General features: G+C 39.2%; 1 protein-coding gene across 1 annotated transcript in view; it reads right to left on the bottom strand.

The window, feature by feature from the left end:
• The window catches only part of LOC103811202 (kelch-like protein 13), a 72,624-nt gene extending 58,210 nt beyond the window's left edge, over positions 1 to 14,414 (bottom strand). Inside the window, exons 1-2 of the mRNA XM_009084174.1 lie at positions 14,348 to 14,414; positions 6,865 to 6,923 (exon numbers count right to left, since the gene is read on the bottom strand). Of these exons, the coding sequence (XP_009082422.1) occupies positions 6,865 to 6,884 (20 nt within the window). The 5' untranslated portion in view covers positions 6,885 to 6,923; positions 14,348 to 14,414. The remainder of the gene's footprint in view (positions 1 to 6,864; positions 6,924 to 14,347) is intronic.
• Positions 14,415 to 14,992: the final 578 nt, after the last annotated feature.

Genomic DNA, 14,992 nt, shown 5'->3' with positions numbered 1-14,992 from the left:
AGTGTTTTGTTTGCAGGATCTTTTCCCTTGGCAAGAGAGTGAAGACATAGAAAACATGAAGGGTGCTGTTTCTCAAAAAAACCCTTACACATTCAGACCAGCAAGAGCCTTAAACAAATGCAGTTCCATTGCCAAATGACTTTTATCAATTTATGTCATCAATGAGGACAAAGTGGGAAAAAGTCATTTTCAACGAGCGTATGCTGCCTGTATAAAGAGTCACTGTCAAATTGACAATTTTTTCCTGAACTATTTCTACAATATGTTCAAGATCCAGCCTTTACTCCCCCATTACCTACTCGGGTAAAATCCATCTTTCAAAAAATTGAATTATTCTGGCTGCACATAAGCTCCAAATTTCTTAACATTTGAAACTACTGAAATGTCTTCCTGCCTTGTCCCTTCAGCCACGTTAATTTACTACAGCACATCCATCCAATACTCCTGCTTTGCTCACCACATCAAGCATGAAAAGCTGCTTTCTAATGCCCTTCAGGGCTCAGCTTTGCTGTTTTTGCAACATTTGATCCCCTCAATTAGACCAACCTTTGGCAAACCATCCAACAAGCACCTCTGTGTGTTCTTGCACGTGACCCCTTACGCACAAAGGTGCCTTAAAAAGAAGCAGCAATAATTTCTCCTTCAAAACCACACCAAGCTGGCACTGGCACTTGGCGGTCAGAGGGCTGACACATGGCAACTATTGCTTCTTAGGCACTCGGTTTGATTTTCCACAGATCCCATCTGCACCTGCTCTCTCATTTTGCACTCTGAGTTAGGAGTACTTTGGGTGAAAGATGTTTTATTTTGCCTTTGAATACCAGCATTGCTTGTCAGGTGAGTATTCAAACAACATATTATCTCAGGAGAGTTTCTGCAAACTAGACACTGAGCTGTACTTGTCACAGCATTTTCACATACACAGTAAAATAAGTAGAAGCATAGTGTCTTTAAATAGAAAAGGATAAAAAAATCTAAACTTGTCAGAATCATTCATATGGATGAAATAAAGAAACATTTGCTTCATATGAAAATTCATAAATTTCTTCAATTTTTAAAAAAAATTTAAAACACAAGACTGCCTGCAGTAAGACCTAGTCAGGATAGTAAGACTATCCATGAGCTCTTAGAGCAAGAACCAGGAGCTCAAGGCTGACACAGCACAGATCAGCAACACAAGTGCAAGAAAGCAGCAATTGTTTCAGTACTGACACAGCACAGATCAGCAACACAAGCGCAAGAAAGCAATTGTTTCAGTAGCACTTTGCCTCTTGCAATCCCAGTACAAAAAGCTAGTTATTTCTGATCAAAAGGCACCAAAGCTAACCATGACAAGAGGGGCAAGCTGACTGCCAAGTACTCTCCTAGCATGTTAACAGCAGGGACTCAGGCTTTTCCATCAGAGGCTATTCTGATCCAGCTGCAACACCCACATGCAACATCTGTTGAGTAAAGGTTGCTTAGGAGCAAGGATTAAAGAGGGCATCAAACATTTTAAAATATATTCCCCATAGATTTTCCCTTTAATTGAAAAAGACAATAGTGTTCCTTACTACAGAGAAAAAAATAAAACCAACAACAAACTACTCAGTTTGGCTCCTTGAAGCAAAAGCAATTGTTAAAAACAAAAGCTATGTGAAATTGGTCCAAAGTCTAAATTTTAAGGAAGCCAAAACAAAAGCTATGTGAAATTGGTCCAGTCTAAATTTTAAGGAAGCTTTGTTAATAAAAAACCAACATGCTTCATATTGCACACAAGAGTTCATCAAAATTCAGCCGTAGGCTGGATCAGCTCAGACTTCCTGAAATGCCATTTACAAGCAGTGCAATTTCAGGTAAGCCACATATACTAAAAAGGAAGTGAGACTGTTTAATAGAACAGGATCCACTACACACAACCCCCTAATACAAAACCATATTTAAAACCAGTGCAAGTAATTCTTGTTTTATGTAAACCATCCTACTGCAAAACTAGCTTGTACAGCACACAGGGCACTATTAAAGCAGGGCAAACATTCAGCTTGTGAAAAATAGACTAACATGCAGGATGCAACCTGGCAATGGACACATTACCAATGTGCAGAATGTAAAGCTTCAAAAATCTAGTGCTTTGCCGTCATCATCCCAAAACATGTCTCAAGAATCTCTGTACCAAATCAAACTGCTTCACTGCACAGCCAGTGCAGCCTTTAGTAAGGCATTGTACAGCAGCAAAATAAACCTCTTGCGCTGTTACATAGGGAAAAAACCTTTATACAGTCTTAATGCAATCAAACCTACAATCTCAAAACCATTCTGCAATTTCAACCTCTGCATAACATTTGCAGGAACACAATCATGCTTCTGTGCTCCCGAGCTAAAACGGGATTAGCTCATTGCCTAAGTACACCAGCATCTGTGCCCTAACGGATCTTGGCTCTCAAGTCAATCCCTGTTTTGGCAGTCATGGGCTTCCATTTTCAGCTCTAAGAGTGACAAGTCTGACAATACCAGAGTCACTGTTAAATTTGAAAGCAAATAGTGGCATTTTACATAAAAATTTATGTAGCTAAAGTTTAAAACAAGAGCTAAAGTTTAAAATAATACACTCCCTGCGGGAGATACAGGGCAATACACGGCTGGAACACACTCTTACTGAAACTCTAATCCACTAGCTTGTGTCCATTATGAGTCATGAGAGGTCCCTCCTCTCTTTGTTCATTTTTTTAACGTTCATATGTTCCAAATGAGCCTCTCTGTCCATACCAATGACCTTGAAGATGGCATTGCCTTCAACCTCTACCTGTCTAAACTAACACCTCTGCCTGTGTGCTGCAGCTTTGTAGCAAACAGCCTCACCCAGAAGCAGTGACCAACAGTGCTTCCCCACCAACACTTCACCTACAGTAGATCCCACAGACATGGCCCTCCAGGCTCTAAGGTGTGAAGAACCAAGCTGGTGAGTCCCATGCCTTACCATGGGACTCAACATGCCTCACAGGTGCCAGAAGGGTTCTCCCTCACCTCCTTTGCTGCCGTTCTTCAAGCCCTTTATTTTACTGCCAAAGTCAGCTTTTCTTGAAGATTTCCAAGGATGAAAAAACCCTATCTTGTTGCACAGCATCACATCTCTCCTTAAACGGGGCAGGGACCTGAAACTCACCCACCTGCACATGCAGCTACACATGACTTCCCATCAGAGCATGGTCAAGGACAGCCTTAACCCACTGCACTGAATCCAAAGTAGCAGAAAGCAGAATTTTTATAATGCTGAGGAGTGTGTACCAAAACATTGTTTTAAATGAAATAGTCTTCTGAATTTTAAGTCAGATGATCAACTGCTTCGTGCCTGGATTTGTATAATGAACCAAATGTAAACTCATTCATCTATGGTGAGATGAGCAAAAATACTATGAATCTTATTAGTTGGCCCAAAAGCACCTAAGCAATTTGATGTAGAAGTGCTAATAAAATGTTTGTGTCCTTACAGATTTAGCATCTCTTCAGTGTTCTGCAAAGGACTCGCATTTCACCTGCATATTCCATCACCCATAAAGCCTTTCTCCAATATAAGTCACCTGTGGCTACATATTAAAGCTCATTTATCACCACCTATACTTAATAAATCCACACTGGTGAAATAACTCATTCATCACCACCTATACTTAATAAGTCCACAGTGGTGAAATAGACTCCTCTGACAAGTTTGATTAGATAAGCATTGCATGTAAGAAAAAAGGCACACAGGAACAATCTGGCAAATACAAGTAAAAGAAAAACTTGTATTGTCACAAAGACAACAGGACTTGGGATATGTGGATCCCACCTTCTCGCCATCAAGTGAAGAAACATCTTTATAAAAAATCAGCTGCTGACTGTCAGTTATTTTAAGATGTGGTTAGAGAGATCAGGGAAGGCCAATGGAACGTATTAGTCCATTCATGAGGAAACTGAATAGCTTAGATACAGCATGTCCCTTTGGTGCCCAACTTGTCACATACACCCCTAATCTACTGACTACCGAGGGCATAGCTCAAGTACCTATTATTATTGTACAAATTAGACTTACTCAGACATGGGAAAATGTCAAGTAGAACAAGGCAACCTCATTCTGCCTGTCCGGTAGAAAATCAGCTTAGAGAATGGGTGTGCATCTCTCTTTTGGTTGAATTTTAAGGTAAATATTATCCAGTACACTTGGGAATTAATATTTCTGAAGCTTATGAATGTAAGAGTCAATACTACATGAAGATGAAAAAGCTTTTATTGCACGTTTGCTCTTTATTAGCAAAGCTACTTTTTAACTTAATGGCCTAGAGTTGCAGCATCTATTTCAAGCCCTTTAAAGATTGCTGTTTGAGCATTCAAAAGATGAAATGTTTTTCCATTTTTCACCAGAAATACTACACAGTGAGTGCACAGTAATAACCACAATAAGAATAATAGCAACACACAAATAGCAATTTCCTTCATATAGCCCACAGGCTTTATAAATACCTCTCAAAGAACAGCACAGAGGTTAAAGTCAAGGTTATGATCACGTAGAACTGAGAAAAGGAACCAGTGCCTGCATCACCACCCAGCAACAAGGACTAAACACTATTCAATTCACAACTCATCCCATTGTATGTTACATATATTTACCCTTGCAATAATCCCATAAGAACTAATGGAACTGGCCAGATAGATATTACCTGTTATTGCAGCTAGTAATGCTGACAGAGGAGTCTTAATGTAGGCAAATCCCAAAACACTGTTCATAGTGGGTGTCATTGGCTGTAAGCCTTATCCGCTCTCTTAAGTACCAGAGCACAACCTGACCCAGCCATATGCTGAAGATCATGAAAAGCTGACTGCTGTGCAACTAAAAGGTCCTTAACAGCAACCACCTGTAAAAGTTGAATGCTAACCCCACAAAATAACTGCTATTTTACACAGGGTCCTTTCTGGAAATTGCCACATTAAAATACAGTCAACATCTGTAAATAAGCTCAAAGAAAAAACTGTACGTATTATCAGTAACTGTGGCATCACTGAGAATATTTTAAGGTATGCAGACTGGTAACATTTATACCTGAACTAAACTTCTCTGTTAAAGAGAAAAAAAATAAATAATCAAGTTCCAGTTTTATTAAGCTGATAATAATGAAGACACCTTAGTTTAGAAATAATGAAATAAAGAATAATATTCCCTATTGTTGCTGCTACTCAGCCAACTGCAGCAATCTCTTCATGGACTTTGTCCACAAGAAAGTGATCTCAACATCAGAGAGTAAATCAAATCATCACTATCTCCTGGGTAAGTCAGCTGGATCAGAACAAGGATTTCTCCTGCTGTTTCATAAAGACTCCAGCATCTGGCCAGGAGACTGTTAAAAAGAAATCCTCACGCAGCCTTCCTGAACTGGCAAGCAGAGCCTGGAAGAAGCCAAGGGAAAGATGACTACAAGCCAACATTATCTTGAAGCAGATTTTCTCCTGACTGAGAGAAGACAGACTTTCAAATCAGGCACTATTTGCAATGCAGAACCAGAATAAGGAAATTAAGCATTAATGATATTTTTTTAAAGTAGTTACTAAACAACTCACAAAACCTTATCTATGAAAATATGCAAAGTGCATCAGGAGAAGGGAAGCCTAAAAACCACCTAACAACCTTTTTCTTAGATATAGGTAACAAAAAAGGCAAATCTCATGTAAGAACCTAAAGTGGTTCCTACGTAGGAGTTTAAGCAATTACTAGACTATTATAATACAAGGAATTTTTTTCAATTTAAAAAAAAGAACAGCATTTTCATTGTGTGGTTTTAATGCTACAAATGTAAAAAAACTTAGAAATCAAGGTGCCTGAGGTAAAGGCAGTTGTTCTAACATAAGTTCTTCTGTGCCAAGAAAAGCACTGAAGTTGTCCACAAAGGCACCATTCTCCCAGATAATTATCATTAGAACAAAGCAGTAGCTCCAGAGTATCAAAGCTTATGGTTTAAAAGAAAGCACTCAAGACCACATTACTCATATTATACTTCTTTTTTTTGTAAAATGGCAAATACTATCATGGAAAATCCTAAAATAACATGCTGATTTAATTCACAACTGTTACTGGAAATCTGGCAAAGAAAAGGAAACACTGGGACTAACTACCCCAAAGGATCGAGCTGGCTGATGAGTCTACAGCACTAGAAACACAACATATTTATGGAATCCATCTGGCAAGTAAGACATTGCATCACCCAATTGTGATCTCTAAAAATGACCTTATTTCCACAAAAGCAAATCCTTTAAGCACTTACTTAGGTACAGTTATATCCCATCATAGAGGTTCCTCCTTTCCTGTAATATCTTAGGAGCATAGTTTAGCTGCATGATCCTAGGTACTACTGTGTTCCAGCAAACAAGAACTGAAAACTTTCAGGAAAGCTTCTATTGACAGCCACTATTTCTGTCTTCTTCATGGGAATTACTTCAGACTTGCAATCAAAATTGAACAACGAAAAAGTGTCAATAACTTGCCATGCAGAATAAACTTCTACAAGTACCAAGTTAACCTTACTAAAGGTTACCTTTATACCTAATGTCAGGGGGTTTACTGCTATCTACAACATTTTCAGCAGTCAACAGTAAAAGCCTTTGGTAGACTGATCACTACAGACAAGTTAAGTGTCATGGTTAATCATTTATGAAGTCACACATATTCTACTGCTCTGTCTTCCAGCTCTTTATTCCAACAATCAGCTTTATCTGTATGTTCCATGAAGAGCCCTTTATTTACAGCTTTCCAGACTCACATGAAATTGTTAGACAAAAGTCACAGAGAATTTTTTTTAAAAAAATTAATTCCCACATTAGCATTTTGGGCTTTTTAGAAAACACATGCCAGTTACTCACAAAGTGTCTCTCCACATCATCTCTGAAAAGCGGAAATATCTCCTCTGTTCTTCATGCACCTGTAGTCAAACAGAAAAGAACTGAAGCAGAGTCACAGACAGACGTCCCCAAACAGCACTTGCCTCTCAGATCCCACAGATTTTCACAAAACAAACCAAGATTTGTTCTAAACATTCACACACGATATATCTTTTCCCCCATTTCACTGAATTTCTCTGGCAAAATTAGAGATAAAGGAGCACAAAAGCAAGAAAAATGCTTCAAGCATGCACGCATTACACTGCTCTTTGCTGTGGAAACAAGGATGAATTATGAAAACTAATCAAGTGAACAGAGAGAGCACATGCCCTAGATTTTTCAAATAATCTCTTGGTTTAACCCAGTTGTTCCTGAGCCTGCCTATCCCATGAACAATTTACTAAAATGGAAGTTGTGACTCAATAAAGCCACCTTTAACAACTCAAATTATTTATGTGCCAGACAAAAAAATCACATTCATTTGTACAGAAAAGGCCAAAATCTTAATGAGTTCCATTTTTTAAATCTAACATAGTTGATAAACAAACTCCTTGTGCATTTTTTATGTCTCAAGAGTATGATATGTTACAGCCTTTAACCAAAATGAAAGACTCCAGACTACACTCAGGTTTGTGAGCTCATAATTCCAATCGAAGGGACAGTGCAAAAGTTGTAACATTTCAATTTGCTGACATTTGTCAACAAGCATTGCAAAATATAAACAATGCCACGCCCCAAAAAGAGCCATACTTCAGATTTTTGGTCTTTTATATATTATACGTTTATAAACGTAAGTGAATGACAAAACTTTAGCAGCTGTATGAATTGAATATTTCTTTAATGCAATTTGCTATTAATTCACAACCCAAAGCAGAAATTCTGATTTCTTAATTAAAATACTTTTAACATGCAAAAGTAAATTTTTATTTTTAGATGTGGTCACAAACAGTAAATCTATGAAACAGATTTGAAATAACAGGTCAGCTTATATATAACAGAAACCAGAAGCTTCTGCAAATCATGCTCTCCTCCCAACTGCTCTGTTCCACAACAACTTCAATTCTGACTTCAGAGTCTTAGACACAAGCACTCCTAATTCAGGAGCCTGTCTAAAATCTTATTTTGCTAAAGCAGATTTAGACATTAGGTGGAAGAAAAATCACACATAGTATTTGTAAGCATGAATTATAAATTCAATGTGTGCCTTGCAATACTTTAAACATGCCACAACTGAGACAGCATCAAACAGAATACCTTAACAGCATCTAACTTGCCCACTCCCTCCCACTGATGCTACAGCAGCTGGTAGAATAAGGTGGTTCTTAACTCCTGGTGTTGCTGCACCTCAGGACATCCTCTTGTTTCAAATAAATGTCAGATTTCCCTCTGTTAAAGAAGTCTGCTGAGTGAAAAGGATATGTTTTATCTATCCTCCATCTTATAACTAACACGTTCAATAAGCACCACATACACCTGAACTGCTTTCCTCCCATCATACTCAGTTATTTGAGAAGTCCCACGGGACATGCAGTGTGGTTAATGCAATTAGGACAGATACTGCAGTCTCAGTTTTACCATCCTGTGGGCATTGCACAGGCTTCTCTAATGAGGCAAATACATTATACAACAGCATGAAGGATCAAAAAAATTCCATGTTAAAATAGAATTTTTCATGCTCGGAAAAGTTCTAGTTAGTTTTCACCTTTAACAAGACCTTCTGTCATCCTCACCGTGGATTCTACACTCCCAGCATACAACTATGAGAAATTCACACCTTGGCTTACAACTCTACAGCTACTGACTAAGGCCACAGAAAGGACAAATCTGATCACCAGCACAAAGCTGTATCCCCCTGCCAGGAGCTGAGGGCTCAGTTTGTCATTGCTGTGCAAGCTCCTCAGATCTCTGGTTTGCAGCGTTTGCTCTTGTAGCTGCCATTATATATTGCCATCGTTCTTTCAGAAATGCAAAAAGTAGTACATATATTTATGAATAATGATTCATTTCCTATATAAACCATTAGATTTGTTTTAACAATCTTCAGCCTGAATTCAGGAAGACAATTAAAAAGACGTGTGGTTAAGACCCATGTAAAATTGTTGAGCATTTTAGGGAACTTAAACTACTTCTAATTCCAACTCCATAAAATTAACAAACCCACTACATGCGTTGGTCAAACTGCCACTGAATGCAACTCACATAGTGGATATTTCTATTTTGTCTATCAGAAAGCTCTAGACGATTCAGAGTTGAAAGTGCACAAGGCATATGTAAGTTACTTGTATCAGTTACAGTCAGCTTTTCAGAAACAGCAAATTAGTGACACAAGACATGCCAAGGAGTGCAGGGCACAGCCTAGGAAGCCATTAAATGAACAAACCCACACATCCTCAAGGGCAAACATGAGCATACAGGAACATGAGAAACACTCATCAGGTCAGAGGACAAACCTCAGCAAGCACATCATTCCTGCAGCAGGCAAGTTGTTTTCAATGGATGCTCAGCAATCCCAAAGCTGGCAGATGCTGGGGTTGAGCCTGACCTACAACACAGTCCTTCCTCTAGCACAGCAGTCAACGTGAATTAAAAATGTAGCAAAACAACTGCTGAAAAACAGACTGGTCACTAAATCCACAGAGAGCAAGAGACTAAATTCTAGCCTGGAAACAGTGATGAAGGACACAGTCCCATGTTACACTTAGTTTGACCTAACTACCTCTTGCCTTCCTTGTGCTGATCCAAACAAGCCAAGCAGCTGCACAGTCCAACAGCAAACAGCTGTCAGGGCCAGCAGTGCCCACCACAGACATCGCTGCCTCCCATCAGAGGAGCAAGGAGATCCCACTTTCCTGGCAGCAGCCACATGTCCCCAGCACTGACCCTGTGAAGGGCAGAAGAAAGCAGCACTGTCCCTTTCAGCAGCAGCTGATTAAATGTGACATTGAACTATAATCTTCAAAGAACTGCTTTAATCTCTATATAAGTAATATTAGATAATTTCTCTCTAAATATTGAGAAGTATATGCCTAAAAAAGCAATACAATCCTTCAAGTAGGATGTAGACTAGTCTGATGTAGGCAACTTTCAGCGTGAACTTTGTACACATTTCTGGAGGATAGCACAGCCTCCCAGTTTTTATAACAGGCATCAGAGTTGCATTACCCAAGAGCAGCATTAACCTGTATCGAATATCACCTGATAATCAATAATTAACAAGTCGAATCATTACTATCTTCCACCTACAAACTAGAAGTGCTTAAGCATTTTCAATAAAAAAATCAAGTCCAGACACAAAAGAAACCCCACATTACAGACTACAGAAAATACAACTGAAGCTACCAATTTCCTTCAGTCAGACAAGGTATTGCATTTTGAAACACTCAGTGTCCTAAAGGAAGCCAAACAACTGTCAAAATAGAACTCTAGGTAGCAGAACAGATCTTATGCTAATGGAAATTTAGTAATCTATTAGGTAAAGAAGTTTTGGCCACTAAAAGCAGTGCTATACGCTCGTTAACTGCAATTACAGAATGGCCTTTGCTAATGTACTTTTAAAATACATTCAATAAAAATTTTATCCAACCTATTTCAGGAACATAAAATAAAACAAGCTTCAGCATGTTCACACAAGCTTAGAAGTCTTCAGCAATATTTCATGTATAAGAAACAAGCTCTTGGTATAGTATTTCACTCACGCAACAAGAGAAAACAGTTCCCTGAAGCAGATCAAGTCATTAATATACTGTGTATAAATCACACCCAAGTAAAACACCTGCAGTTTAAAATGGCACCATAGGCAAGAGGAAAATACTATGCTACATCAGATAGCTGTGCTAAACCTAGCAAACCTAGACTGGATGCCCCTATATTATGTTCTCAACACTGGGAGCTTCAGCAATTACAGCACAGCATAATCCAACCCCAAGGAATGAATGGGCTTCTCTCCCATAAGGTTGAGCTCTAACAAGACCATCTCCACACACAGCAATTGGCAGGAGACCAAAGGAAAGCGGGACAAAGAGGAGGCTGGAGAAGACACATCACAGTGACAGTGAGTTTAAGATGCCAGCACAGGGAGGGGACAAGGATGTGGCAGGGACCAGTGTCCCAAAACACAAGCAAGCACAAGTGAGTCAAGGCAGCTCCTTGTCAGAGTCACAGAGACCTGAGAGGTTAGTAGCTCTCCTGGGTTTGCATCAGCTCTGTTCCTTGGACAGCAGCACTGCTGTCTCTTCTGCCCTTGGCCCAAACACCTGCACCATCTTATCATCCCCAGCTGCAGCTCCAAGCATCATTCAGAGCTGTGCACAGCACCCAGATGGTCTGGCAGTGGCAACAGCCCAAAATACTGTTGATGCTCTGACTCTGGAGCAGGCCTGTACCAATGACAATATCCATGCTCCTGTTTGTCTGTGTCCATGCCACTCCTCTACTAAAGGAAATGTAGGCTTCTGCTTCTGTAGTTATGACTGGAGGAAGGTTTTTAATCATTATCTCCTGAACACTGAAAGTACAAAGTTATGACTCTTTTCCTACATGGATTACTTCCACTTGCCAGGAGCTCCATTCTGGGGACTGTATGTCACAGACTTAAAGGCATAAACTACGTAACTACTGCTCTGGAAGGGTTACTGAAAAGGCCAGTGCTCATCAGACTGAAAACAAGTGACAAAACCAGGATGTAAAATCCCATGAAGCTACCCAGTAAAGCAATGCACACTTCAGTAGACTGAAACCTTTCAGTCTTCAGAAGTGACTCCTGGACAGACAGCATACATTATCTGACAATAAAAGCAAAAAAGCTCAGAACATTAAAGCAAATTTTCCCATTTTCTGCTGTAAAACCTTTTGGTACCCTCTCCTGTATCACACACCAGAGTACAGAACCACCTGCCTCACTGAGAAATTGAATCCCTGGTATTTCCTTATTGCCACCATTCAGGTACCCATGAGACAAGCCACCTTGGAATCACTTTTCACTACACTCAGAGCCTCCTCACCTGCTGTTACTTTCATCAACGATGTCCTTTAGCTGCAGGCTTCATCTAAATCACATCCTTGAGAGAAGAAAAATCTACATATGCAAATAAAGGCCTGGGAAAAGTGCTCCTAGATCAAGTTAGTCAGCATGATTTCAAACAGCAATCACTGTCAGCAAGCTTACTAATTTTGGAGTGCTATTACAGGTGAAGGTGGAAACTAAGGGAACACCAGCCTGCAGATCAACTTAAAGCATCATTTCTGCTTTGTTTTCTAACAGTTATTTTGAGCAGACCTTAAAAAGACACAGCCACTGAACTGACAATTCAGGACACACTATGTCAGAAGGGTATTCAGAGCACAACTCAGCTCACACCACTCACTGCCTTACCATAAGCCACACAAACGGCATGAGAGCTGAATAAAATCCATTTCACATGTTGGTCATTTAGTTTTAATTAGTAGCATGTGGATGATTTCTAACATCCACAGCTTTAATACAATAACAACAGCTTTAATAGCAAAATGAGATTCGGATTTATAAGGCTACTTGTTCTAGAAATGGGCTTTAAGAACCTCCCAAACACCAGTAAAACAACAGTCCAGCTTTTCTGCCTCCAATAACCATCTCAAAAGAAAAGCCAGAGGAGAAGACACACAACTTTAAGATAACTGATTAGTAGGCAACAAAAAACACAAGATCATTCTAGATGCCCCAGCTTGTAAAAAGAATCATCTCTACTCATAAAATTCCCCTTAACTGTACACGAGTGATTATTCTGACATTACATACATTTGTTCTCAAGGCCACAAGCAATTACAAGGTTTTGTCAGAGCAAATCTGTGAACAGCAAACTTCCCTGTCTTACCTTTCAAACAGTGAATTAGCAAAATAGGACAGTTCAAAATGAAGGAATGTTTTACCTCTGAGTGGCACAGCTTAAATTGTTATCTCAGACTATCCATGATCAGAAAAAGTAAACTGAAGCTTCAGCTGCCTTCTGGAAAGATTTCAAAGCTATTTAATAATCTACAAATACATACATTTATCTTTTTCAGGTAAGCTGAACAAATTTCTCAAAAATCCAAAAGCAATGTCTTACCAGAATCCCCTGGCATTGCATAGGCTATTTTGTACAAAGCACTAAGCTTCCTGTGTCTTTATCAGCTGTTCTAGTACATGACATAAGGCTATGTAATTTGATCTACAACAATTTAACTATTACAGTATTTGCATCAAAGGAGGCTTTTGAGATTTTCAAGATATTCACAGTGCCTAACATTTCAAGTACATAAACCAGCTCCTGTGGAAGAATTAAACATGACCTGGTCAAAGAGTTCTACAAAAGAAAATGAAATATTTTTTCATTTGAACATTTGCATATTAAGTATTTGAACTGCTGTGAAGAGTCCAGACATATGAGTTTTCAAAAGCTGTACACTTCCAATTGACTATATCCAAATCATGACATTTAACACTACAAAAGCCTTCTAATTTCTGTCCCATGAAGGCTGACAGTAGTGTATATTTTCAGCAGACACTGTTGACACTACAAACATGCTACTCACCCAGTCTCTCAAGTTATCTGTTTTATACTGGGAAAATTTATCACAATAATTTCCAATGCATCAATTTAAGGATGCCTATTGCAACATCTGGAAAAGGCTATATATAGAATACAGAGCATGTACATACATTAAATATTTATGTATCCTTCAAACTAGAAAGTCTCAGGCTACCAACAACACAAAAATATCTGAATATTTCAATCAACACTCAAGAGTACCTTTAAAGGTGCCTGCTTTCTTGACTACATGAACTGGTTAATCAACATCTATTAAATGCTACGTTTCAGATAAGAAAAGCATCACACATAAGTCAGACATAAAAACCTAATTAGCCAAGATACCTGTCTAACAGCAGTCGATTCAGGAGCAGTGAGAGTGAAACAACACTGCACTCTGGCAGCTTCCTTCAGCCAATGTTGCAGGGACTTCCTCCTACAAACTGCATATGGAATCCAGGCTTTAGCACTTCACAATTCACTTTTTTTCTTCCACTAATTTGTCTAATCACATTTCAAACTTATTTGCATTCAAGATATCCCATGACAATGGAGTCTCGATATAATTAGACACTAGGTAACAAAGGAGTCTCACAATATAATTACACATTACAGGAAAGCATCCTTCAGCTGCCACCTCAATAATTTCCTAACACACCACCCACAGTAGCTTCCCACCCCCAGTGCCATACTGGCTGCAGAGACTTCCCCACTAATATTTCCCAAAGAGAGCTCCCTGCTGAGCCACCCTCTGACCTACTGTACTGCCTCTTTACGGCATGAAAAGCTGGGAGCACCTCCACACCGAGCTACACAATGTGTTGCCTAGTTGTGTTAATTGAACAGGAAGAGTTCCACTGGGGCTTAGTCATTAAAAGAAAATAATTATTTGCGTACATAAAGTATCTCAACTTTCTTACTGTTCATGGCAGGATCCCAGGGCTATGTTTCGCCATTCCCAAGTAGTCCAGGTTAATTTTGACATCTAGAATAAGGTTCAGGAAGAGAAAAAAATATTGTCACACACTTTTTCAGACTATTATTCACTGTAAATGCTATTTTTAAGAACTGCAGGGTAAAGCATCTCCAACAGAGTTAACTATTGGCTTCTACAGCTCTTTGAGCTCTATCTCCAGCGTGAGTGGAAAATTGGATAGCCCCACTTCTTGCCTGAAGGGAAAGTTCGCCTAACTCACTAAAAATCTGTGGCATCCTGCATTTTTCCATGCATATAAAGTATTTCATACAGAATTCCACAAGATCAGAGCTTCAAATAAAAATCAGTTTCAACAATAGTGCAGAAGAAAAAAGTCAGAGGTAATTTTGCTTTGAAGCAGTCAGACAGTCACTCTCTCAGCAGCACAGTCACCATTATGTAAATCACTAAATGCACACAAGTCACAGGAGGCACAGAAGTCCTAACAGAAGTAATACCTCGCATCATGATCCTAAGCCAAGCATGCTTTTCATGAAGTTATCCCACAGCTGCTGTCACAGCAGGAAGCTCTCTGGCAGGGCTTGCAAAGAGAGCACCAGCCACAGCAGAGTTGAGATAGCACAAAGTT

Source organism: Acanthisitta chloris, unplaced genomic scaffold (genome assembly GCF_000695815.1).
Source record: "Acanthisitta chloris isolate BGI_N310 unplaced genomic scaffold, ASM69581v1 scaffold6670, whole genome shotgun sequence".
In the NCBI taxonomy this organism is placed as follows: Eukaryota; Metazoa; Chordata; class Aves; order Passeriformes; family Acanthisittidae; genus Acanthisitta; species Acanthisitta chloris.
Note: the sequence above shows the minus strand (reverse complement) of the source record. Positions and strands in the feature narration are given on the sequence as shown.